We start from the raw sequence: 27,276 nt of genomic DNA on the forward strand, positions 1-27,276 counted from the left end.
AGAAAATAATCACCTTGCAACTATCATTGTTAAGACTGGTTTGGGCTACAAGTCATCCACAGATACAAAACACAGAGGGCTAAGTCTTAGGAGAAGCAGGATATATGCATGTTTCAAAGCTTCTCCCACCCTTTTTATTAGTTGCAAAGAAAAAAAAAACAGGCTTAAAACAAAAACAGGCATTATACACCGAACACCAGCTAATATTTTTTCTGAGTTCTCATTTTTTATTATGTATGTATGTATGTATGTATGTATTTTAAGTTTGTACTTTAATTCCAGTTAGTTAACATACGGTGTTATGTTAGTGTCAGGTGCACAATATAGTGATTCAACACCTCCATACAACACCCCATGCTCATCAAGCCAGGTGCCCTCCTCAATCCCCATCACCTATTTCACCCATGCCCTGCTCCCCCCACCACCCCCTCTGGTAATTGTTTGTTCTCAATAGTTAAGAGTCTGTTTCTTGGTTTGCCTCTCTTTTTTTTCCCCTTTGATCATTTGTTTTGTTTCTTAAATTTCATGTATGAGTGAAATCATTTGTATTTGTATTTCTCTGACTGACTTCTTTAGCTTAGCATAATAATACCCTCTAGCTCCATCCATATTGTTGCAAATTTCATTCTTATTATGGCTGAGTCTATTGTGTATATATATACACCACATCTTCTTTATCCATTCATCAGTTGATGGATACTTGAGCTGTTTCCATAATTTGGCTATTATTGATAGTGCTGCTATAAACACTGAGGTGCATGTGCCCCATCGAATCACCATTTTTGTATCCTTTTGGTAAATACTAGTAGTGCAACTGCTGGGTTGTAGGACAGTTCTATTTTTATCATTTAATTAATTTATTAAATAATTTTTTTAATGTTTTATTTTTGAGAGAGAGAGACAGAGAGACACAGCACGAGTGGGATGGGACAGAGAGTGAGGGAGACACAGAATATGAAACAGGATCCAGGCTCTTGAGTTGTTAGCACAGAGCTCGCTGGGGGACATGAACCGTGAGATTATGACCTGAGCTGAAGTTGGACACTCAACCAACTGAGCCACCCAGGTGCCCCTATTTTTAACTTTTTTAGGAACCTTCATACTGCCTTCCAGAGTGGCTGCACCAGTTTACAGTGTATTACCTACAGTGTAATAGAGTTCCCCTTTCTCCACATCCTCACTAGCCCCTGTTGTTTCTTGCGTTGTTGACTTTAGTCATTCTGACAAGTGTGAGGTAGGATCTCATTGTAGTTTTGATTTGTATTTTCCTGACGATCACTAACATTGAGCATCTTTTCGTGTGAAAGACCAGACAATATTTTAACCAGGCAATCAAAATTACTATTACCAGTAAAAAGCACATGTACATCCTGCTTCTAGATGTAATACCCTGAAAATATTCACTTAAGTAGTATTTTAACTATGGATGTACCACCTGAACCTAACCGTGAGAATATACAAACGCAAACTGAGGAACATTTCTCTAAAATGTCAATGTCATAAAAGATGGCTAGGAAAGTGTTCCAGATTAAGAGGCCAGAAAGACATATCGATTAAATGCAATATGAGATTATGGGCTGGATATCGTCTTAGAAGGGGAGAAAATGCTTTAAAGGACACAAATGGGACAACTGACAAAACTGAAATTGGGGCTGTATTAAAAAAGAAAACAGTGAAGTTATTATTGTCCTGGTGTTATATAAAACAATACTCTCTTAGGAAATGCACACTGATAAAGAGACACATATATGTACTTTAACTTCAAATGGTTCAGAACATAATTATGTATGTGTCGGGAGAGAAAATAAAAAAGCTAATGTGGCAACATGTTAAAAATGTTTGAAAACATTGGACTGCGTAAAAGGTACGCAGTTCATGGGAGTTCTACTTTTCTTTCAACTTTTCTATAGATAAGAACTTACCTCAAAATAAAGAGTAAAAAAAAAAAAAGTACAAAAAATAAAAAGCAAAAACAAAACAAAACCAAACAAAACACCTGTAGTAGCAGAGGAAATAGGATATAATGGCAAGAACACCACACGGGGCCACAGTCCTTGAGTCCCACTTCCTGTGCATACTTGCACAAAATAATTCACGACCTCTCTGATTCTGGTGCCTTATCTCTGAAATACATGGCTAGTATCTGCCTCAGGGATTACCTGGGTTTCCACAGGGCAAGGAAAAGCTGAGTGTATGAAAATGATCTCAAATCTGGTAAAGTGATACATACAGTTATGAAATAAGAGTCAGGAGGTAGGAGGCACGAGTGTCAAAAATCCAAATTATGATAGAATAGTAACAAATCACGAAGCAGTGTTTTCTTTGCTGCCATTTCAGTTGCTAACATTTGGCCCTGAGACAGAAGCAGGTGGACCACTGCCCCCGCTGCTCCCCTGCTTTCTCTCACTGCCAACAGTGTGTTCGCAATCAACCTCCCAGCACACGATGAATTCAATGTCAGTGGGCAGCAATTCCCTGGCAGGGGATAAGCTGGGACAAAGGACACACTGCTGACATGGAGAGCTGTATGAGAACAACTTACACGAGAAATCAGCAAGATGAGCCTGATCTATACACACTAGGCTCAAACCCCACATTTTCCTAAACACCCATTTTGGAGACAAACCATTCTGGCAATTTCGTAAAAATCCACATTCAGTTCAAAAAGATCACATCTTGGGGCGCCTGGGTGGCTCAGTGGGTTAAGCATTCGACTTCGGCTCAGGTCATGATCTCATGGTTTGTGGGTTCGAGCCCCGCATCAGGCTCTGTGCTGACAGCTCAGAGCCTGGAGCCTGCGTCAGACACTCTGTCTCCCTTTCTCTCTGACCTCCCCCACTCGCACTCTGTCTCTCTCTCAAAAATAAATATTAAAAAAAAAAAAAAGAGATCACATCTTACCGATTTGTGATGATGTCATCCCAGATGTTCATTGGATCCATTGTAGCATCAGGGTATCTGTTCGTCCAGGTTTTTAGAAGTCTCCTAAGGGGAGCTTGAGATGATAAATTACCTAAAAATATTAGAAGATGGCTATATCCACAGCTCAATGATAAGAGCAACTTACAAAGTAGGGCTGATATTAGTAAAAAAAAAAAAAAAAACTTAATTCAAATTTCTTGACCAAATTAAAAATTTTTGTTTTGTCTTTCACAACAGGAATACAAAGTTACCATAGTAAACCTAATACAGTTTGTCATTACAACTCAATTTCTTAAGACACAGAGTAAAAATGGGGAAATAAACACACACAATTTTTGCATTTAGCACAGATCCACAGTCTTTCATCTGCAATTCCAAAATCTATAAAGGATCGAAACCTGAAAAGCTTTCATAGGGCTGCAGCCAATTTTCTTGTTGGCAAAATCTGATCTGAATCAGCATAGGGATACTTATATTATAGTCTTAGTTTATGCAATTTTTGTGAATTTTCATCACTTAAGCCGGAGATGCATCATTGTGTTGAATGACGAAATACTGCCTCCGACCTTGGTACCTGTACAAGGTTACATGGTAATAATAATAACCAAAGCAATCGGGACTCAAGAGATTCATGACAACCCTCAGGAAATTTAAATTTCACATTGATAATGCTTAAAGCTTTAGTTTCTTTCTGTTGGTGGGAAAGTAGTGGTTAAGAGCATAAGCTTAAATCAGACAGTCTTGGGTTCAAAATCTGAATCTTTCACATATTAGCTTAGGTAAGTTATTTATAAAATGAAAAAGCAAGGAATCTACCTCTCTTAAGGCTGTCATAAAAACTATGCATTATAGAAAAAAAAGATTAACATACGTCCTAGAAGGTAGAAAACACTTAATGAATGATCTGTCATTAATAATATGCGCTTGAAAAAGAATTCTCCAAATTTAAAGCAGAGAATGATTAATTGTAGATATATACGAATATCAATTTTTATCAGTACTCTGAGAGGGTCTTTCACAATTATTTTAAATTATTTAGGACACAAGTTGAAATTCCAGTTTATGACTAAGACATATTACCATTGCAAAGATGTACTCTTTCCCTTTGACTTTGGGTGGCCTCTCACAGGTGCCAGGATAAAATCCACTTGTTTGTAGCAGAAAGACCTTCAGGGTCTGCACACTGCCACCAGGAGCTTCACCTCCCCTCAGGCCAGGGTATGTGGTACCCAGTCACTGAACTTCTAGCCCCTCTGAGACACTGCAGGCTTTCGATAAGAAAGGTCCTCTGTGAGCCCCTCTGTTTCTCCACCATCAACTCAGGCCGTTTCTCCAGGAGCCTCCTGCACCGTTCAGTCCAGGGCAGATTCTGTTTTACATATTTGACATGGGAAATCCCTCTGCCTCAGTATGGGTCATATCGTGTGGGGATTACCCCACTCTTCTGAAAGCTTCTTCAAGCTAGGCAATATGTTTTATTTGGCTTTGCATCCCCAGTGCCTAGAATAGTGCTTGTCCATCTTAAACATTTATTTCAATGACCTCAAAATATGTATTTGCAGCATGAACTCAAAGTATTTTCTAACCCACCCATTCAGTACATGTTTCACTTTCACTAAGCAAAATAATCATACCAAAACCTTTCCATAAGTATAAAAGAAAAAAAGGTAGTCTAAAAAAATTACCTTGTTTGCTTATAAAACTGATGAACTCCTGAATTTCTATAATAGTTTGTACAGACTGCACTTTGGTGAGTCTACTTCTGTGTAAGAGAACGTCAATACTTGAGTAATTCTAGAAAAAAGATATTTAACATTGTTTAAAAATCAATTTCCTACTTTAAATTTTAATACAGTTCCCTAAAACATGAAATACAGCAACTACCTTACATCAATTACAAAAATGTGTCTCAGAATAGTTAATAATTAGCTCATAGAAGCAATTAACAAATGGTTTAAAGTTTTTTAAATAATGCAGGTTTTTAATCACATTTTGGCTCAATGAAGTCAATAAAATCAATACAACTGGGCTACTGTTGCCTCTATTGACCACCAGTTTTTAAAAATCACAACATCCTATAAAGTAAAACTGCCAACTACAGAAGCCAACTCCTTCTTCTCCAATAAACTTCCTCTACTAAACAAATTCAAAAATTTTTTAAAATAACGATAACGAATGAATATGCTTCTATGATCAATATCAGCCAATGATAAATGTTAATTAATAGGCTCTATAAAGACACTGACTTTAAAACCAAATATCAGAAGATTCTCATAAAAGCAAAAAGGAAAGAAGGTATAATGGTGGAAAATGATCAGGGAAGATTAGTTCATACCCTCCACAAAGCAACCAAACTTCCATTCAGCCACTCTAGATGAAAAGTCTACTCTCAAGTGTTCTTTAACAGCACAACCCTATGTGTTAAGTAACTTGAATTTAAACAAAATCTTGGAAGAAAAAAATAAAACCCAAGGAAAAGCAAAAAACAAAAAAACAAAAAAAGAACTTCTTAAACAGAAAAACAAAAGGGACTAAAAATGCATTAAGCCATTTGCAACTACATGGATGGAACTAGAGGGTATTATGCTAAGTGAAATTAGCCAGAGAAAGACAAAAATCATGTGACTTCACTCATATGAGGACTTTAAGAGACAAAACAGATGCACATAAGGGAAGGGAAACAAAAATACTATAATAACACGGAGGGGGACAAAACAGAAGAGACTCATAAATAATGGAGAACAAACTGAGGGTTACTAGAGGGGTTGTGGGAGGGGGATGGGCTAAATGGGTAAGGGGCTTAAGGAATCTACTCCTGAAATCATTGTTGCACTAGATGCTAACTAATTTAGATGTAAATTTAAAAAAAATAAAAAATAAAATTTAAAAAAATGCATTAAGACAAAGGACAAAGTGAAAAGATTTTAGAAGAAACTTTTTGTGTGTTGATTTTTTTTGTTCATGAGTTTATGGACTTAAAAGTATCATAGAAATGGTACATTTCAGATGGGTGTATCTGTATTACCTGCATAAAAATCTGAATGCAATTTTCAATATAATATTTGGCTCTATCAACATCGTCTTGTAAGATGTAAAGAAGACTCAATTCCTGACTATAATGCAGCTCAATAAGAGCCTTCTGAACCTCCTTGTTCACAGCCTCATCAATAAATGTCAGCAGGGACTGGTCAGCCTCCCCTTGAAGCAGTAACTTCAGCTTGCTGCGGATCATGTAAGGTAGATAGGTCTCCTAAGGAAGAGAAGACTACTTTAACTTCAGAAAACCAATATGAGTATTTTAGTACTACAATATCCATTGGTATAATTTTGTAGGTCCAGATTTAGATGCAAAGTGACAACGTTTGATGTTTCAAACCTAAAACTACAATTCTTAGGACACATTCACTTAAAATTATTGATTTTTGTAACCACAAAATACACAGAAACATGTTCTATGGAAAATGGGAGCTACTTTTAGCTGAAAGATCTTTGGATGTTACACACAAGTGAGGAATCTACAAGCACAGCCAAGACAGTTGCTTTGTGGGGACCAGGTGAGTCATTTCCCTCCAAGAGTTGGGGTGATCCCATGAGAGGGGAACCATGTCACCTCAGGGGTAAGGGCTACCCCATGTGTATCCTGTGTCTCAGGGCAGAGACACCAAGAAATATTCTTCCATGTAGTTATACTATGGATATTAATGTTTATTTTTAAATGCATCCCATATACTTGGAAAGGAGTGGCCAAAAGTGGCTAAAAAAGAGATAAAAAGAATGGCTAAAGAGATTTGACAATATTATGGAGTTGTTGGGGGGAGTCAGGTTATACAAATGTTCTATGCTTTATAACTACTACCTTGTTTTTGAAGTTTTAAACAATTTCATTAATTAGAAAACAGCTATCTATAATATTTATCTCAGTGACTTCAAATGTAATTCTACCCACCTGATAAAATGGTTCACTCCACATTTTATTTAGATCTGGAGGGTTTTCATTGTCAACGCTGACTATAGAACAGTATGCCAATGATTTCCACTCAGCAAGCTGGTTGTAACAGTCAAGGGATGCAAGTTCCCAAAAATCCTTCTCAGCTTCAGTAGGCTCACCATCTACCCAATCTTGTTTATTGAGAGCCTCATGAAGAAAAGTTCATACATTTATTTTAAAAGTTGGAAGGAATATAAATGAAAACATTTGTATTATAGGTAGTAAACTATTCATGCTAAGGACAATAATTTTCAGATTTATGACAAGGGGAGAGAAAAGAGAAAACAGAGTAACACTAAATGGAAGAAAAAAAACCAAAAGAAATCTCATAGGAACAAATCAACATAAAAACCAAGAGGAAACGATTTCTCTGAGAAACTTACCAATGAAGCCAATTAATAAACTGAAGATTCTGAATGACCCAAAATTTGATCTGAATCAATACTGTGGATTATTTACTACTTAAAGAGCTCTTAGATTGAAAATTAGAAAATAGGACATTTACAGAAAATTGCAAAGGACTTTACAATCTGGACTGCTCATTCAAGAATCTCATAGGTCATGGACTCTGAATTTAAACTACTTACTTGATATCTATACCTAGATAGCCACTGGCAACTCAAAATACAAACTGTACAAAGCTGAACTTAGTCATCTCCAAACCAATTTTTACCTATCTCTTTATAAAGTTTTTACTTACTGAAGGAAAACAATCTACCCTAAGAGAAATTATATAATAACAGCAGATACTGAAATAACATCTTAACAGTTTTACAGCATTTGGTATGAAATGTTTTCTCCTTTATTCAATGATGTTTTCTTAAAAAGAGTAAAAGATAAAGCAATAGTTATTTCACATTTTGTTATTATGAAACTATTCTCTGCTACTAATTTTTGTGTAAAAACCAGGAATAAAGTTGAAACATTACAAAACTCTAAATTCTAAAGGTAACAGTTTTTCCAATCAGAAAACAAAAGTGCTTAAGCAACTGGCATATTTGCTAGTGATCAGTTTTACCTCATTATACTGTTTAGCAGCTTCAGAGTAATCGCTTCTTGCCTCTGCTAATACCGCATTCTGAGTGATTTGCTTTGTTCCTATCTCACTACTAAAAATACCACGGAGGACGTCATATTCTCCAATTGATCTATACAGTCTAAAAACAAGCCAAAAAGAAAGTCCAAATCAATGACTACGTCAATATTTTTAAAGTTTTTATTCTAATGAAATGATATTAAATCCAGATGTCACATTATCTTAGCCAAAAAGGATATATGTTATTTTTGTTCTATAAATATAAAATCTTACACACTATGAAGTTACCATTAGGTTTTACTACTTTAGTCACACAGGAAGCAGAGATTATTCTAAAGTGCATTTAAAGTGAAATCTGAAAATATTGTAAGTTTACAATGGATAAATTGTGTCATTAAATAAGACCATTCTGTGTTAATCCATTACAGTAATAATGCACATACCAGTGGGTGACCTATTTGAAATCCTGTCTAGACCTAAAATTTGGAACGTAGCCAAGAGTCCAGAGTGAGTAAAAATTAATCCTGGTTCTAATAAAGCCATGTTTTAATCCACATTCTATGGGCCATCTTGATTCTACTGACAAGTAATTTTATTACAGCCTTACTATATGCTTGAGCACCCATTCTTCTCTTCACATTAACAAAAATCTACTTTACCCCTTCAACCAAACTTCCTCTGTTAAGACATTCTCAAGAAAATTTTTAATAAGTTTGTTCCCTTCCCCTACAATTTTTTCCCCCTCTTTTAAGTTTCAACACAAATGTTATCTCTTCCTGATGCTGCAGTCACCTGGCCAGCCAGTGAGGACTGCTTCCTCCTTGGCTTTCCTGCAGTTTGGTCCTTTCGCAGGTATAAAATCTCATGTACTTATTACATCAAAAAAGCCCCACGGGCTCTCTCAGAGCCTAAGGATTCCAAATTTAGATAAAAATCTAGTAGACATGGCCCTCTCTTTGCCCTGCTCATAGAGGCTTATGGGTAACAAGTCAGAGGCAGAGGTGGGGAGATGGGAGGTAGGACAACAGCTCACAGTCCAAGAGCTCAAGAGGAGATGAGAATTACAAACATTTTTCAGTAGCTGGAAAAGAGATCAGTCTCACATCCACCTTGCACTGGCCCCATGGTCCCAGGATGATACGCACTATAACATGGTCAAAATGATGACCCAAATCATCAACAGGCAAAATTATGTTCTCACTACTCTGTTTGAAAGGAATGTAAAATATTATATGTAAACTATGAAGAAGTATTAAATAAAGTTAGAAAACAGTGTTTAAAGTTTAGGCTCTAAAAGTTGTGTGCTTCATTTACCCAGAAAATACACACGAGTTTCTCATTCTCTGAAAATATTAAATATACAAACTGTTACTGACTGTTCATCTACACATCTGGAACAACAGGATAACAACAGCTCCTTAGACAGAAGCAGTGTTAGCCAAGACGCACCCTCTGAACTGCCCTCTGTCTTGCCTCTCAGAGATCTCACCACCTCCCATTTCATGTTATGGTTAGTTATACAGGAAAGTACATATATTTCCTACTGGTTGGCTACTTTTGTGAGTCTGGGAGATATGTTTAATTCTTCTTAGCACCTGACATAATGTCTTGTTCACACATAATGCTCAGGTAAGATATGAATAGTACAAGGATTCCTCACGTTTACTTTTATTCTCTTTTTTCCTAGAACCTGAAGATCTAAAAATCAGCACTAAAAAATATAAGTTCAAATTTAATTTTAACCTAATCTAACATCCTTCTCAGAATTAGACACTGGCTTTTTTTTTTTTTTTTTTTTTTTTTTTTAATTTTTGGGACAGAGAGAGACAGAGCATGAACGGGGGAGGGGCAGAGAGAGAGGGAGACACAGAATCGGAAACAGGCTCCAGGCTCTGAGCCATCAGCCCAGAGCCCGACGCGGGGCTCGAACTCACGGACCGCGAGATCGTGACCTGGCTGAAGTCGGACGCTTAACCGACTGCGCCACCCAGGCGTCCCGACACTGGCTTTTTTATAATGAAACCACAAGTAAGGAAAAAAACACACATAATGCAAAATGGCATAGAATGGCAAAATGGAACTTGTTTTTCCTAAATAAAGTAATTGGATTAAATTGTCTATAAGAGTTTGAGTCCTGCTGAAAATAAATTATCCTCAATTCCGTTTAAGTAAAGCAGTAAAAACATACAAAACTAAGTAACGGCCACACTTTACAGGAAACTAAACTTGGTAGTTAACACCCTGAGTCCTTTTAAAAGGACTGTGTATGTTTAATTAATTAATCTTTCCTGGAGCAAGACATTCCTTGTTGTGACAACTATTCTTAACTCATGGAATGGTACTTAGCCAGAGAGATTTTTCAAAAAATTTCACAGAAGTGTTACGATCAACTTTATTTGCTCATTTTCTGCCAAAATGAAACGATTTTTGTGTATTACTTTAATCAAATTCACTGTTCTCCCAACAGTGGATCACAAAGCTTACTTAGCAAGTTCCATCCATCTGACGACATCAGGTGAGAGGCGAGTCCTCCCCTGAAACCGCTTGGCAGGTGGCTCTGGTGGTAGCAGCTGGAGCAGGGCCTCTTCAAGGAGGCGGATGCCCACGGGCTGCTGCAGGCTGGCCAGGCAGCCAGCACTGACAGAAGCTGGGTTGAGGCTCAGCAAGTCTGTGTGTTGGCAACTGATTTCCTAGGAAACCACAAACACATGCAGCTATTTAGGCTGTGATGCTTTGACCGTATCTTCACAAGTGAGTAACTCATTTTACTAAACATGAAAGAACATTTTGATGTAAGTAGTGATAGAACCAGAAAATTTCTCTGTGTAATTCTATTAACAAAATTTCCTCAACATTCAGCTTGCTCAAAGGAGGAAATGACCTTTGATTTTTACACTATCAATTTAGAGATTACTTTAAGGAAAAGTACTAGCAAATTATGAAAAATTATATACTCTGTATATCTAGGCATCAATTGCAGTTTCCAGGAATATTTAGCCTGAACGGGTGAGAAAAGCGGCTGAAACACAGATTTCATATCCAAACACCAGAAAGTAGGTACTGATTTCCATTACTCTAATTAACATCTTTTTTTCCATCTCCTTCCACCCAGGGGCTAACCGATTCACAATAATATTGAATAAGAGGATTTCAGGAATTATATTGGCCTTTACTTTGTAACTCTCAATTTGAGAGTCCTATATACACCAATAAAAAATAAACTACAAATCAATATGCAGAACAATATAAATAGTATGGCAGGGTCACCTGGGTGGCTCAGTCATTTGAGCAGCCAACTTTCAATTTCAGCTCAGGTCATGATCGCCCAGTTCGTGGGATTGAGCTTCCCATTCTACTCTGTGCTGACACCATGGAGCCTGCTTGGGATGCTCTCTTTCCCTCTCTCTCTATCCCTCCCCCACTCACATGCACATGCACACACACTCTCTCAAAATTAAATAAACTTAAAAAAAATACATTTGATTAAAAAAAACAGTATGGCAGCATCTTCATTAAAACACAGCTGAATGTATGCATATAGTTCTTGTGTGGGTGTGTACGTCTGTGTATGCACATATACGCAGGTATCTGGAAAAGTCAGTGAAGACAGTCCCCACTAAGCCACATCCACACCACCTTCCTCCCAGCTGTGCCATGCATGGACTACTTACTAAGTCTAACTAAGCCAACTTAAATTCTACATTAGAGGTCTTGAAAGAATACAGATCTCCAAAGCAAGCTAGCAAACAAAAATGTCTATTAGAAGGAACTAGTGGTACAGGAAAAAAATCCAAATAAAATTAATTAATAACACAGCGAAGCCTCAGTCGTAGTTGAGGTGTCAGATTTTGAGACAACATCTGCTAATTTAGAGAGAGAAACCCTGAGTTACACAAGACTTTTTTAAAATAAATATACTTTTAAGTTTCAAGGAATCATTTCATTCTATAAATATTTATCGAATGCCTTCTATATTCTAGACACTGTAGTAAACAATGTTGCCCCTGACATTAAGATTTATTCCCATTGCCAATAGAAGTCTTTTGTGAAATAGTTGTAAATAAGTAAACAACTATTACTGGGATATTACTCCTCTATATGTAAATGCATTCTCACAATTTGAGTTCTGCGAGTATATTTTCAAGAAGACTGACTCTTCTGTATAATCTTGTTGCCAGTATCATTTTACTTTATAAAGAGTGATTTGCTAAGCCAAAAAAACTTCAGCTGACTGATTACACTTCTTATAAATTCCAAAAGAGAATAGAGTAATGAAGTCTAATTTGTAAAATGGTGACTGCCTAATAGAATTAATAACAATATTTTTTGTTTGGACTCTTATCTCACTGCAGTAGGTGAAGGCAAGGGCCATTTCTTCATTTCAAATATTCCATAGTTGTTAAATAAAGATTTACACATAAAATATCCTCATTAGGTGTTTTGTAAAGAAAGCCAAGGGGCGCCTGGGTGGCTCAGTCGGTTGAGCTTCCGACTTCGGCTCAGGTGGTGATCTCACACTCCATGAGTTCGAGCCCCGTGTCAGGCTCTGTGCTGACGGCTCAAAGCCTGGAGCCCGCTTCCGCTTCTGCTTCTGTGTCTCCCTCTCTCTCTGACCCTCCCCCATTCATGCTCTGTCTCTGTCTCAAAAATAAATAAACATTAAAAAAAAAATTTAAGAAAGCCAAAAAAAGTTTTTTAAAGTTTATTTATTTTGAGAGACAGAGAAAACAAGCAGGAGAGAGGCAGAAAAAGGGAAAGAAAGAAAATCCCAAGCAGGGTCCACACACTGCCCGTGCAGAGCCCAATGTGGGGCTCAAACTGACAAACCAGGAGATCATGACCTGAGCCAAAGTTAGATGCCCAACCAACTGAGCCACACAGGCGCCCCAAGAAAGTTAAAATTTTATATGAAGTTCAAACAAGCGATGAATAGCATAAATGTATTTAACATCTGTTAAATTAAACCAAATTAACATCTGTTTGCCAGTCACTGACTGGGATACAATCAGGATAGTCTGACAAATACAGGATATGCAGCAGACAAGAAACTCATTCTGAGATGTCATGGTGGGGCAGTGGCATCTCAAAGAGACCCTACCCCTTGCTAGAACAAGAAGTCACATAAATGCCATGCCAAATGTGCTAAGACATCATGGAGAGAGGGAAAATAATCATAGTTTCAGAAATGAACCACAAACAAAGTCGTAACAGCAAATGCTGCAAACTGCAGCACTAACTTGCAATCATGTTGCTTTTCCCAAAGGCAATGCCAAATTGCAAGCTCTAGAGCGAGTAGAAGTAATTTATTTACTTAATGACGGTTAATGACTCTCTTAAAAAACAATGGAAAAAAACAGCTTTTAAAAAGAAATATAGGGACAAAACTAGGAATTCAGATTTTTAAAAAATCACTTCAGAATACAGTGTAAAGAGAAACTTCTTTTGAAATACTGACTGATTCAATGCAATTTCTCAAATCTTATCTTTAGTGTAGCCAGGAGGGAAATAATGAAGGAATTCTACTTGTAAATTATAAACCAATAAAAATAGAACTAATATATAAAAAGAAACTGTATTAACAGTTTCATGCTACATCAGAAAGAACAAAACAGGAAAACCAAGTGTTTCATCTCAGGGAATTATTACCCAATTAGTTTGCAAACCAAAGCTACTGATAAATAATATTAAATAACATTATTTTATTTTAAAGTTTATGTGTTTACTTTGAGAGAGAGAGCATACAAGCTGGGAAGGGGCAGAGAGAGAAGGAGGGAGAATCCCCAGCAGGTTCCATGCCTTCAGTGCAGAGCCTGACACAGGGCTCAATCTCATGAACCATCAGACTATATCCTGAGCTGAAATCAAGAGTCAGATGCTTAACCGACTGAACCACCCAGGTGCCCCAAGAATATATATGTATTTTAAATTACCCCAGGGAGGTTACTAGTTATAAAAATACTAAAATGAATTGGTTTTCCGTTAGGGGTACCTACGTGGCTCAGTCGGTTGAGCGTCCAACGCTTGATTTCGCTCAGGTCATGATCTCAAGGGTTATGAGTCTGAGCCCCACATTGGGCTCTGTGCTCTCAGTGCAGAGCCTGCTTGAGAGTCTGTCTCCCTCCCTCTCTGCCCCTCCCTGCTCTCTCCCTCTCTCTCTCAAAATAAATAAATAAACTTAAAAAAATAAAAAATAAAAAAAGGCTTTCCATTAGGGAATTTGTAATGATCGTGTTTTGAACAGCAAAGGAAACATTTCTTATATGAAAAAGTAACCTTCCAAAGGCATGTTTAAGTAGTAACTCAAAGTATGCCTCTATTAACATCTGCTCAAACTGTATTACCTTAGCATGACTTCTCTGACCACTCGGTCTAAGTACACAGCCCCCACCCTGATCAAGAGGCTGTCTCCCTCCCTGCTTCATTACTACCCTACATTACTTTAGTACTCCCGTAGTACTCAAGTTCGATGACACTACTATGTTATGTTATCTTCTGTATTTGTTTATTGTTTGTCACCCACTGTAATTCTAGGAGGGCAGAAATTTGTGCTTCTTCCATCACTCACTGTCCCCACAACTTACAACAAAGTCAGGAATATGCGCAGTCCACATTTCTTAAAGGCACTCAGGAGGCAGGAAATAATTTGGAGAAATAGTACCTAAGGAAAAACTACTAACGACATACAGGGTTTAACCAAAACACTAAAGGGACTGGCATATTAAAAATCAGAACATTTTACACCAAGGCTGATTTCTAATTATCCTGCCATATATAAGTTTTTTTTTTTTATTTTTTTAATGTTTATTTTTTTGAGGGGGGGAGGAGAGAGAGAGAGAGAGAGAGAGAGAAAGAAAGAGAGACAGAGACAGAGCGTGAGCAGGGGAGGAGCAGACAGAAAGGGAGACACGGAATCTGAAGCAGGCTCCAGGCTCTGAGCTGTCAGCACAGAGCCCGACGCGGGGCTCGAACCCACAGACTGTGAGACCATGACCCAAGCAGAAGTCGGACACTTAACCGACTGAGCCACCCAGGTGCCCATATAAGTTTGTTTAAAAAACAAAAAAAACGAATAAATTACACCTCATCAGGGAAGAGGTAACCATACAGAATACACCTAAATTGTTAAACACCTTGTGCTTTGGCCTGTGGAACAAATGAAGTTATTGTGACACAGTCAGGTCATGGCAAAGTAGATAATGCAGTTTATGAAGCACATGTGTAGACGCTCACCTGGATACAAGAAACAAAAGGTGGAAAGAAAGAGAACGTGGTGTTAAGAAAATGATTGAAGTCCTGGAGCAACTTTTGAGTAATGATGTTTTTCTCAGACACGGTCTTGTGTTTATCCATCTCTTTTATAATTCCAGAAAACAAGCTGCCAAAGAGCTGTTTTGCAATTATTGGGTCTCTCTGTAAAATATTCAAAACAGACAAATTAGGATCTGAAGTAAAAATGCTATAGAAATTACTGCTACCATCAGAGCTTATTTGAAAATACAAACTCCTGCAAACATATCTAATTTACATCTCAGTTTTGTTTAGAAAGTTTTATCAGGCACTGACGTGGGGAGTATTTGAAATTTAACCAAATACATCTGTGGTACCATGGATTTGGGGCCCACAAGTATATAAGCTGACTTAATCACATACGGAGACATAGCTTAACTCACGAGTGAGTCTGGACCTTTGGATTCCTTATCTTTAACGTGGGCATAACACAACACATCTCAGGGTTGTAGTGAGGATTAGCCAAGATGATACACATCAAGCGATCAGTGCCGTAATTGGGAAGGTCTTTCAGAGAGGTTAAGTGAGGTTTTTAGGTACTATCCTCACATCAGCATTACTGCAAAGCTTAAGAGAATAAGCGATAAGCTTAAATAAAATGCCAACTTAAAATTTCAAAGTCCCATCATTATGACAATTTAAACTGTTAAAAACCATCAGTAGCCATTTTTGTGCTTTTCATGTTTGGTGGCTTCAGCCCTAAAAGCATGCTACCTTTAAAGGCATCTTTTATGGCATTAACCCTCACACTCCATGACCACAGGAACATTATCCTGTATCTGTGCCTATGACACCAGTATTAAGAACAGTCCTGGCATGCAGGGTCTATATTTTTTAAATGAAGGCACGAATGCATGAATAAAATTTAAAAATTATTTTGCTTGATAAAACTGTCTGAATAAAAAGTACAATTTGATCTGTTCTTTGTTATTTATTTTAAGTAATGTATTTGTCTTACAGAAAGTTGTAAGGTTGCAATGTAAAATTTCAGAAAATATAGATTAGGAAAAAAGAAAGCAAGTATCACTCATAATTCTACTACATGAAGACAGCCACCGCACAGGTTGGTCTCTTATGGACATGCACACGTCTGCTGTTCGCTAACTTGCTTTTTTCACCTAACCTGTGGCAGACAGGCTCCCAGGTCTACAACCCCAATTCTTGAGTCTTATGCACAAATTCTCTCATTTCCCAGGGAGTCCCAGATGCTCCTGCTGTTACAGTAATGCAGTGATGATTAAGATAAATAACATCTTCAGAGAACAGAATGCTGCTGCTGGACATGTCCCATCCCGGCTGGTTTACAGGTTCCCCTTTAGTTCTCTCACATGCAAGGCTCATGATGAAGAAGGGGAGCCCCCGGACAGCAGAGGAAGCCTCATCTGTTTTGTCCACAGCTGCACCTCAGTGCTTAGATGAGTCCCTGTCATCCAGAAGGATGCTCCATACAGAACATGTGTTGAATAAACAAAGTATTGGAATTTGAGAAATATAGGAAACACGTTCCTCCTCAAAGAACAGAAAAAATGTAGTCCTTTTTTTGAAACACTATTCAGCATCTTAATTTTTTCCAAGCACCAATGAGGTGAACTGACTTGGACGTGGGTCTCTACGCAGCATCAGGCTTTTAACCTGCTCCCATCCGTACACACCACATACCTCTCCAACATGGGCAGGTGCAAACCATGCCCAGGAGAGCAGGTGGCAGCACCGCTTCTGAGGCAGTGATGTGAATGCATGTGTGCAAGGCACGAGAAAAACTGGGAAATGGTGGCGGGGAGAAAAACACGGGGCCGGGAATCAGAACACAGGGCTGGGGTTTGTCTTAGTTTCACACCCAGCAAGACATGTTGCTTTAAATCATAACATCCATTCTTTGCTAACTGCAATTCTTCATCTGTAAATGTGTCTAACAACTGCCTTTATGTCACAAAATTACTGAGAGGATCTAATGAGAGAAATGTGAAAGCACTCTGTAACAAACAAGGGTTCTTTCTTCTGTGACAGTAGTTACATGAATCAGCGTGTATAATACAATCGCATAGACTCTGTCTCTCTACACACATGCGCGCACGCGCACACACAAATGCAGGGAAAAATGCAGTCCAGTCAATACTCTTGTTCCTACGTCAATTTCTAGATCGAAATAACGTATTACAGTTATATAAGATACCACCCATGAGGGTGAAGGGTACATGGGAATATGTACTATTTTTGCAAATTCCTGTCAATCTATAATTATTTAGGTTAAATAAAAAGCTTAAAAAAGAATAAAAGGCGATGCAGACATACCTACTATATACAACATTAGTTCTGAAAATTTAATTACAATAAAATTTATGGCATTATATTTCAGCACCTAGCATAATGCCACATATATATTATAGTACTCTTCAACTTTAAAAATTATTTTGATAAAAGTCAAAAGAATCTTAATTGGCCTTTTGGGGAATATATACCTGTTTTTTTCAGAGAACTCAGCTAGAAACTTCATTCACTCTCAATACTTTTATACCCTAATGACTTAGAAAAATATTTCCAATCCTCTACTATTAAGAAAATTAACAGAGAAGGAAGAATACTAATCCCGCCCATAAACTGATACTCCCTGGATTCCCGCCCCCCCCCCCATACCAAAAGGATCCCATATAAGCAATGATTTAAGTGGCTTAGCACTTTAAAGTTTATAGTAATTTTTTTATACATTATTTCATTGACCAACATTATTGGTAAGAAGAACAGATTTTGCTCCCTGGTTTTACAGATGAAGACACTGTGGCTCAGAGCATTAAGTGTCTTGACAAGAACCCCAAGTGCAGGGCTATCTTCTGGATGAGTTGAAGTAAGTTGCACCAGCGAGAAGCAGGTTTAGAGCCAAGACTTGGACCAATGTCTTTTAACCAAATCCACTGTTTAAGACAAATCAACACCTCAGTTATGTTACAGAGTAGCATCAGCCATTTTTTCTTACACCTAGTAGATCCGTGGAACTGTTAAATAGTTTTTATCTGTCAAAAGAAGAATGCAGCATTCAAGGACCAACCTGGGCCACAGCTTGCAAGGGGGTGATCAGGCTACTGTATTTAATCTGAATGTCAGGAAGGTCTCCTTGACGGTAACTTCTATACAAAATGACTTGAGCATCGTGCTTCATTTTTAACTCACTCTTGATCTCCTATAATCATTAGAACCAAAAAAGGAAGATTAGAATTCTTATTTTAAAAAATCAGTAGTGCATGAAATATGATCCTTAACATAAAGGTGAACTTGATGACAATTTTTATCCAAAACAGTTTGGTCACTATGCTTTACCAATCTATGGTAGACAATAAAGCCAAAATAAAAATCACTGGTAAATGAACAGCAAAAAGATGAATTAAATATGCATCACAGAGTAATGGGAATATCTAAAATCAGAGAACTTGAATTAAAACTTTTTAAAGCTATCTCAGGGGGCTGTATTTCCTATTTTTTTTTTTTTAATGTTTATTTCTGAGAAAGAGAGAGAGAGAGGCAGGGAGAGGGTCCGAAGCAGGCCCTGTGCTGAGAGCAGAGAGCTCGAGGTAGGGCTCAAACTCATGAGCGGTGAGATCATGACCTGAGCCAAAGATGGACACTTAACTGACAGAGCCACCCAGGAGCTCGTTTTTCCTTTTAATTCTTCTTAGAAAAATCTTGGGCTCCAAGGCCCAGTGAGATCACCACAGCCTCCAACGCCTGTTCACCTGCTCAGGCCAGGCTGACCTTGCACCTGCTCTTGAGTCACCCCCACTCCCCACCACACAGGGCTGTGGGACCTGCTCATCTCTGCCTAAAATGTCTTTCCACAGCTTTTCACTCCTGGTTCCCACTGCAGACATCATCTGCAAAGAGGCTTCCTTTCCTACTTCCTCTTAATAGTCTCCCCTACGTGCTCATTACATTGGTTAATTTCCAACACCGCACCTGTTATAATCTTAACTCATTCTGGGCTTGTTCTGTTTTACACGCTGGGCTGTAGCCCCCGAGCGCTTACATCATATTTACCTCTGTACCCCTAGCATTCAGAGTCGGGCCGGACACTGAGCACAATGCTCCCAACAAAGGAAGTGCATGGCCTTCCGATGCCTGATCACCACCACGCATCCTTACTGAGAGGTCAGCCGCTTCAGATGAGAACACGTGCATCACAGGGCATGAACAGCCCCACACAGCAGGCCGTTCCACATTTATTGATTATTAAAAGGACTTTCTTTGTGTCAGACCAAAATATCTCCCTGTGATTTCTGCCCAATGATCCTGGTTTTCTCTCTTCCCTCTGCTCAGAGTCTGCCTCTTACTTCCTTCAGGCAAGCCCAGCTGGGTTTCAGGTTTAATTAGGGGCAGTGGCTACCTCTCTGAGTGGACGGAGCAGAATGCCCTGCAGGTGGGGAGGGGCCGCTGACAGGTAGCGTAGGAGGATCCCGGGGCACTGATATTTTGAACCCTCTTCTTCAAGAGAATCGCTGTACTTACAGAGACAAGAGAAAGATGCAAAGTGCATTTTCTTACCACAGACAATATAGTGGAACCATTCGGCCACTTCATACTCAGATGTGGAAGTTAATTAAGTGATTGAGGATTTAAACTGAATTAATACAAAGCCAGTTTTTTTTGTTAACTCACAATCTCATCTTTCTTGAAAATTCTGTCTTAACTACTGATTTATAAGTAATACTGAAGCTATGGCTAAACAACCTCTTTCATTATTTCCACATTTTGAGAAATGTTTAATTCATGCCACACAAGGTCCTCAAGTTCCTGCTTTCAGCAGATAGCCCTGAACCATCCACCAACCTGCCCACCCCTTTCTCTGGGCTCACCGTTCCCTCTTCATCCAGGCACCCCCATGACAGGGGCTGGTTGTAATGTGGCCTCACCCCTCTCACTACAGCTTATTGATTCCACAGTAGCCCCAGACCAAAGGTGGGTCAAGGCTCTGGCCAATCCCTCCCAGAGGCTAAAGCTGTAAGATGATTCAGGAATGAGTGGGGGCTGCGTCCGTCTCCACCACATGGAGAAAGCCAGTCTGTACACAGAGAAGAACAAAACCATACTGCAGTGAGCTCCCGAGATAAAGGGCAGAGCTGAGGTCCCGGCAGTGCCCGTGAGCCACACCATACCGCAGACTCATGGGACTACTCACACAGGTCCCATTCCAAGATTCCCATGACTTCATCAGTGAGTCATGACTGTCCTTTGCATCTACATTAGAGGACTAATCTTTGGTTCAGAGGAACTTTAATTCATATGGTGGCTGCTTCTGTAATTTTGTTTTGGAACAAATATCTGATGGGAAGCTTATTTCCTTAGTATATATCCTTTGATATAAAAGAAGTATTTCTGACCAAATTCTCAAAACAGATACAAACCTTCTCTCGTTTTTGTTCAGCAACACCTTTTCTGGCATAAATCAAACTGAGCTTTTCTTGGTCCTTTATAAATCGCCTGCGTAATCTTAATATTTCTGCCCGACTGTCTGTACCTGAAGAATATAAAGCAGGTTTGTTACAGATGGCCAATTCGCAGTTGGCTTTACCTCCTTTCTAGAATCTTCTAAAAGTGGAATTGTTTGCTTATCTCCATTTTTTACTTTCATCCAGTTGTTCTGTTTTGTTTGTTTTAATGACAGAGAACAGCACAGGAGACCACTAATCAGTTTTGGAAGCTAGAGAATAGAAAGTTATAACTACGCAGCCGAACCCACTGCCACCATGCAGAGAACGAGGGACAAAGCAATGACAGTGGAGAAGACCTGGAAGGCTCAGGGTCTGGCAGCACCCGGCACCTCCAGGGGAAGGGAGGAAAGTGAAGCTACAGCAGGAGGTGTGGTTAGAAAGCAATGCCCTCACCCCCTGCCCACCGTGCTGCAGGTAGATAGCCTGGGAGAGGACACAGGGCCCACGGGTGCACAGGGGGGCATGGCTGCAGGCAGAGCAACTACTCCACCAGCGACCACGAGGGCTTCCGGAACCTGCAGTGCCTCCCCCTTCTTGGCCTCCAAGAGTGCTGGCACCCTGGCCTAAAGCCTGCAGGCAAGAGACTGGAGATTTTGCCTCTGGGTAATCCACCAGCACAAAAGCACAGACCAAAGTATCAACACATCAGGGGGTTCCACGTCCTGGTCTAGGCTGACCTCCACACGCCCAACATGCAGCTATTCCAAATGCCTTTTGAGTGCCCCTTCTGGGAATATAAGCGAAAAGCCAAGTCACCAGACATTGTGAGGAAACCTTCAAACATGAAAGACAGAAATGAAAATAAATAATAGGCAAAGAGCAACCATTTGAAAGCAGCCCATCCGGGAAAAAAAATTTTTCAAAAACTTAATCATTTATCAAAAAGAGTAGAAATTGCAACAGTGGATCAAGGACTGGGAGGGCATTCAGGGAACATAAAAAACTCATGGAAACTAAAAATATGGTATCATAACTTAAAAGCAAGAATTACAAGGTAAGGTTGAAGTGATTTCCCAGAATACAAAGCAAAATGAAAAAAACGAGAAATTTACCAAGGTGATCCAGAAGGTCTGCTATCCAAGCAAAAGGATTACAAATATAAAACTGGGATGAGGAAATCATCAACAAAATTATCAAGAAAAAATATTCCAAAACTGGAAAATGAGTTAGCAATGTGACAAGACCCTCCTTGTGCCCAGAAAACTGGACTGAAACAGACCTGCACGCACCAAAGGACACTTTTGTGAAATTTCCTAAAACTCTTAAGATCTGCAGAGAAAGGATACAATTCTTACAAAGGATCAACACAAAGAATGCCACCAGGTTTCCCTACCCAACCCTGGGGACTAGGAAACCCTGACTACATGTTCACACTCAGAATTCTATGGCTAAATTACCCAGCAGGGGTGAGTGTGATCAAAAACAACATAAGGCATCAAGGCTTCAAAAACAGCTTGGGGCGGGGTGGGGGGGGGGCGGTGGTGCCTGGGTGGCTCAATCAGTTGAGCATCCCACTCTTGACTTCAGCTCAGGTCAGATCTCACAGTTTAGTGAGTTTGAGCCCCCCAGGCTCTGCACTGACAATACAGATTTTCCCTCCCTCTTGCCCCTGCCCTGCTCACACTCTGTCTCTCTCAAAATAAATAAACTTAAAAAAAAAAAAACCCAAAAGACCCAACAGCTTACTGTTTCTGACCCTTTTTCTCAGGAAGCTACTCAGGGAGGTGATCCACCAGAAAGAAGGAACACACCAAGGAAGGAGAATCAGATCCAGGAGAGGTGAAGAGACCCTCAGGATGAGCAGGGTGTTCAGACCATGGCTGAACAGACTCCGAGAGCAAGCAGCCTGGAACAGGGCAACCCAAAAGCTCCAGGAAGATTCTTTTTTTTTTTTTTTTAAGATAAACCATTTATACGTTGGGACACATTAAAAGATAATTCAGAGGAAAACAAGTGATAAATATGTAGGGATCTAAACCAAAATAATTATTAATGCCCAGAAAAAATTATTGTACAAGAAAAATAGTCATAGTACCACTACGGCTTGAACACAAATAATATTTATGTAGCCAAAATAAGAGGAAAATACGATGAAACCAAGACCAAGACATAACCCTTTCCAGGAGGAAAGCACAGGACGAATTCACTGTCGTGTGTGTGGTGGACGGGGGTAACAGACAAGCTGGAGCCAAGACCTCGATGTCCATAATGCAAAAGCCAAAAGAGAACGACTCATACTGGACGGGAGGAAAAAGGCAGGGTGGTAATATACAAATAGTGTTCGGAGCTATGGAAGGGTGTAAGTGGTTGTGTCTGGAATTGGGGAAACGGGTATGGTTACTGTTTCTTCTTCTCCTTCTTCCTTTTTTTAATTAATTAATTAATTTTTAAATTTACATCCAAGTTAGTTAGCATATAGCACAACGATGATTTCAGGAGTGAATGGGTTACTGTTTCTTCTAACAAGCTTTGGCAAAGTATTTGGCTCTTTAAACTACATGCATGTATTACTCTAATACAACTAACTAAAGGAAACTGAAATAAAGAATTACAATAATGGTTGAAAATGATGGTATTTTAATTAGGTTACAATTTCAAACTTTTAAGTTTTAAGGATAATAAATAGTATCACAATAAGGATTAATTTACCATTTTTTTAAAAAGTTTCTTTATTTACTTTGAGAGAGTGTGTGAGCAGGGGAGGGGCAGAGAAAGAGAGGGAGACAGAATCCCAAGCAGTCTCCTCGCTGTCAGTGCAAAGCCCAATGCAGGGTTTGATCTCACAACAGTGAGATCATGACCTGAGCTAATATCAAGAGTCCCGTGCTTTACCGACTGAACCATCCAGGTGCCCCCACCATACTTTAATGAATTTCAAATATTCCTCTCTAGGCAAGAAAATACATAAACCCCAAGGAAGACAGTGTGCAAAACATTTTACATCAACAAAGGTACAGGGGAGATTCAAATATATTAATCGAGTTAAAATGGATAGCTAATAGTACTCATTTTACCTACTCAGTTCCAGCTTTTTCAAATTCACATATAAAACTTTTAAGGAAAATGGTTTAAAAGTTAGGTTTCACCTCTTACCGCCTTAATTTCTACACAAAGTCAGTGAAGACAGGGAAACACTGCTCAACAGCTTGAGTTGTGGACTATGCATCCTCAGCATTTCCCTGTTCCTGAGCCTCCTGCCCGTTCAGCAGAGTTGGCCACAGGCAGTCACCATGCATTAGCAGGACTGGAGGCTGCCCCAGATGCACACCTGCCTCTTCGACAATCCTATGGGAAGGTGCATGGCCATGGGTTTGAGGTGAGCAAGTACAAAGGGTGTGAAAGACAATTCATGAACCGTGGGAAGGTGACAGTCACTCTGGGACTTCATTTTAACTTCGGGGCTTTCATTGTCAAAGTTACGGAAGGACAGAGAGCCATGCACTCTGGCTGGAAGACAGTTTGGCAAAGAAACAGCAGAGGAAGAAGATATAAAAGAAAGAAGACTGGTGGAGGGCAGACGAGCAGGGTCAGGGCATACCAGGAATGCGCTCATGAGCTCCCTTCAAACCCAGAGTGCTAAGCAAAAGAAGGCTGGATTTAGCTCTCCTACAATCCAGAGAGTTGTGTATGGCTACAGACTTGCGACTAAATGCAAAACAGAGTGGTTGGAAGCGAGGAAAGCATTTCATGCATGTGTTCAGTTCCTATGATTCCGTTAAAAGGAATTTACCCTTATTTAAAATAAAGCATACCAGTGGCACTTGGCTGGCTCAGTCACTAGGGCATGCAACTCTTAATCTTGGGGTTGTGAGTTTGGGTGAGGTGGGTGTAGAGATTACTTAAAAATAAATCTTAAATAAAAGAAAGCATATCAGAGGGGAGGTGGGGAGAATGGGTGAAACAGGAGAAGGGGATTAAGAGTACTTAAAACATCACGAGCACTGGGTAATGATGTACAGAATTGCTGAATCACTATAGTAGACACCTGAAATTAATACAGCACTGTATGTCAACTACACTGGAATAAAATAAAAAACTTAATAAAAACATTTTTAAAAATAAAAGGAATTTACCCTTGCTCCTGATTTTACTTCTTTATACCTGAATTCATAAGGTTGGCATTTGCCCAAGGTTCTATGTTGGGACCTTTTGTCTCTCCACCTTCTTCCTCTGGGCTTTCACTCACTCCCAGAGCTGCCCTTCTCCCAAAGAGCTGACTTGAACCCTGGCCCTCAGCATGGGGTCTGCGTGTTCTGCCAGCACTTCCCTGCAGCCCCCATGGCGCGTCTCCCCTCATCTTCCCCACTGGGACCCTGGGTGTATGCGGGAGGGTGCCTGTGACCTCAACCTCCCGGGCCCCCTCGGGCAACCCACATGCTGCTCCATGCGGGCCCCTTAAGGAGTCATCCAGAGACCCCTGCTGTCTGTCTGGGTCACTACAGACAGCTGTGGTTGCCTCCATATCCCCAGCTGTCTGCTCTATGCTCCCGGTGGGCGTGTCCCACACCACCACTTTGGTCAGACTGCCACAGGGCCTGCCAGTCAGTACATGTTCTCGAGTTGACCTGGGTCCCTTCCACTTCCCAAACATGCTCCATACTTCCTGCCTTGGTCCTTGTTCACCCTCCCTCTTCCCACACCCAAGTCCACAAGGCTAGTCCCAAAGGTGGCCTCTTCCTCAGGTCCTTTCTGGTGCTCTCTCACTCTCTCTCTGAGACTTGCTAATTCTGCCTCATCTCAGCATCACCTACCTGTTGCCTTACCAAGCCCTGATGTTCAGAGAGTCACCACATGAACGGACTGAGTCCAGTTTATTCTATAGCTTTTTCTGGTCCACCTAAAATTAGGCTTTCAACATGGCAAATGCCCATTTATTAAATTTTACTATTACTATTATTACTTTTTTTTAAAGTAAACTCTACCCCCAACATGGGGCTCAAACTCACAACACCCAAGATTAAGAGTCACATGCTGTACTCGCTGACCCAGCCAGACGCCCCTGAATTAAATTTTAATGGTTTTATTTACAGGTTACAAGGAAATGTGAATGCAGTCAGAAACGCACTTTATCTAAGCCTCCGCATTAACTTATTTTAAATACATTTCAGCAAGCTTACTTTACCTTTTGCTTTGTTATCCACCTCGTCCCCTGGAAGTCCCAGTCTTTTTTTCCCAAAATCAGGGCCCACTAACTTCAAGGGTGATCTCTGTGCCTTTTCACTCTTCTTGTGGGCAAACAGCAAGGAGGAAGATGAGGAATCCGAGGATGAGACTGTATAATTCATCAGCGGGTCAATACTGCTCCCAGTCAGCCAATTAAAGGAGCTTCTGCCATCTGCAAATGTCACAGCATGCTCAGCTCTGCACAACCTGCCATACCCACACCGCACCACTGCACCTGCCACACTGGGAGCCACACCGTGGGACACGAGGTGTGCGCATCCTGGGGATGACACCTGGGGCCTCTGTGTGCTCACCTGCCATAGGAATGGGGACAGCTCCTCCAGGGAGACAGCCATGTCAGGGTAGAGACGCTGGGCAGAAGTTCTATCAGTTACTAGTGAGCGACCCGAGGCAGCTCAGGTGTCTGGGCCTCAGGGTCCTCATTTGTGAAGCAGGAAAATACTCCACCTGCTCCTTCAAGCAGTAACACCTTTTCTGTGTTATAAGGTACTAAGATCCATGTCTTCTAACATCAATATCATAAAATATCCATGGTAATTATTCAAATCAATCCTACTTCCAGAACCAACAGACATGAAAAAAATGATACAAAGGAAAAATGTTTGAAATATTTATATGAAATGATTTACGGGGCGCCTGGGTGGCTCGGTCGTTTGAGCGTCCGACTTCAGCTCAGGTCATGATCTCATGGTCCGTGGGTTCGAGCCCCGCGTCGGGCTCTGTGCTGACAGCTCGGAGCCTGGAGCCTGTTTCAGATTCTGTGTCTCCCTCTCTCTCTGCCCCTCCCCTGTTCATGCTCTGTCTCTCTCTGTCTCAAAAATACATAAATGTTAAAAAAAAAAATAAAAAATAAATTGAAATGATTTACGTGTTTTACTCTACAACTTGTACTTTGCTGATCAAAGGAAACAGGTGAACAATTTAAGAAAGAAAAATTTAATAACTATAAACACAGTAAATGATTTTGGTTTAGCTCTTCAGTACTTGCTTTTGAGATAAAGGATTTTAACTTTGTTGCATTAAACAGACTTTTCTGGACAAAACCAAAGCAAAACATAAATGTACTGTAACTTCCGCTTTTTCCAGTCAAAAATAATCCTTTTCAATTTTTTTATTGTGGTAAAATTTAGAGAACACCAAATTAACTATTTTAACCATTTTGAAGTGTACATTTCTATGGCATCAGGTATATTCACACAGTTGGGCAACCATCTCCACAATTTACCTCCAGAGCATTTCTACCTTCTCAAACAAAATTCCGTATCTTTTTTTTTTTTTTTTTTTTTTTTTTTGAGAGAGAGAGTGAGAGAGAGAGAGAGAGAATGCATGTGCATGTACTCACAAGCCTGCACGGGGGAAATACAGAGGCAGACGGAGAGAGA

At 39.8% G+C, this 27,276-nt stretch overlaps 1 protein-coding gene across 3 annotated transcripts in view; it reads right to left on the minus strand.

Annotated features, from left to right (window-relative positions):
* PRKDC (protein kinase, DNA-activated, catalytic subunit) overlaps positions 1-27,276 on the minus strand; it is a 203,295-nt gene that overhangs the window by 50,876 nt on the left and 125,143 nt on the right. For all 3 annotated transcript variants that reach the window (XM_047842188.1, XM_047842190.1, XM_047842189.1), the window contains 10 exons: positions 25,833-26,045; positions 20,624-20,736; positions 18,277-18,408; positions 15,177-15,356; positions 10,431-10,636; positions 7,929-8,067; positions 6,869-7,057; positions 5,948-6,172; positions 4,608-4,716; positions 2,902-3,013 (listed from right to left, as the gene is read on the minus strand). In XM_047842188.1, the coding sequence (XP_047698144.1) occupies positions 2,902-3,013; positions 4,608-4,716; positions 5,948-6,172; positions 6,869-7,057; positions 7,929-8,067; positions 10,431-10,636; positions 15,177-15,356; positions 18,277-18,408; positions 20,624-20,736; positions 25,833-26,045 (1,618 nt within the window). The remainder of the gene's footprint in view (positions 1-2,901; positions 3,014-4,607; positions 4,717-5,947; positions 6,173-6,868; positions 7,058-7,928; positions 8,068-10,430; positions 10,637-15,176; positions 15,357-18,276; positions 18,409-20,623; positions 20,737-25,832; positions 26,046-27,276) is intronic.

The sequence above is a fragment of the Prionailurus viverrinus genome, chromosome F2 (assembly GCF_022837055.1).
Source record: "Prionailurus viverrinus isolate Anna chromosome F2, UM_Priviv_1.0, whole genome shotgun sequence".
Classification (NCBI taxonomy): domain Eukaryota; kingdom Metazoa; phylum Chordata; class Mammalia; order Carnivora; family Felidae; genus Prionailurus; species Prionailurus viverrinus.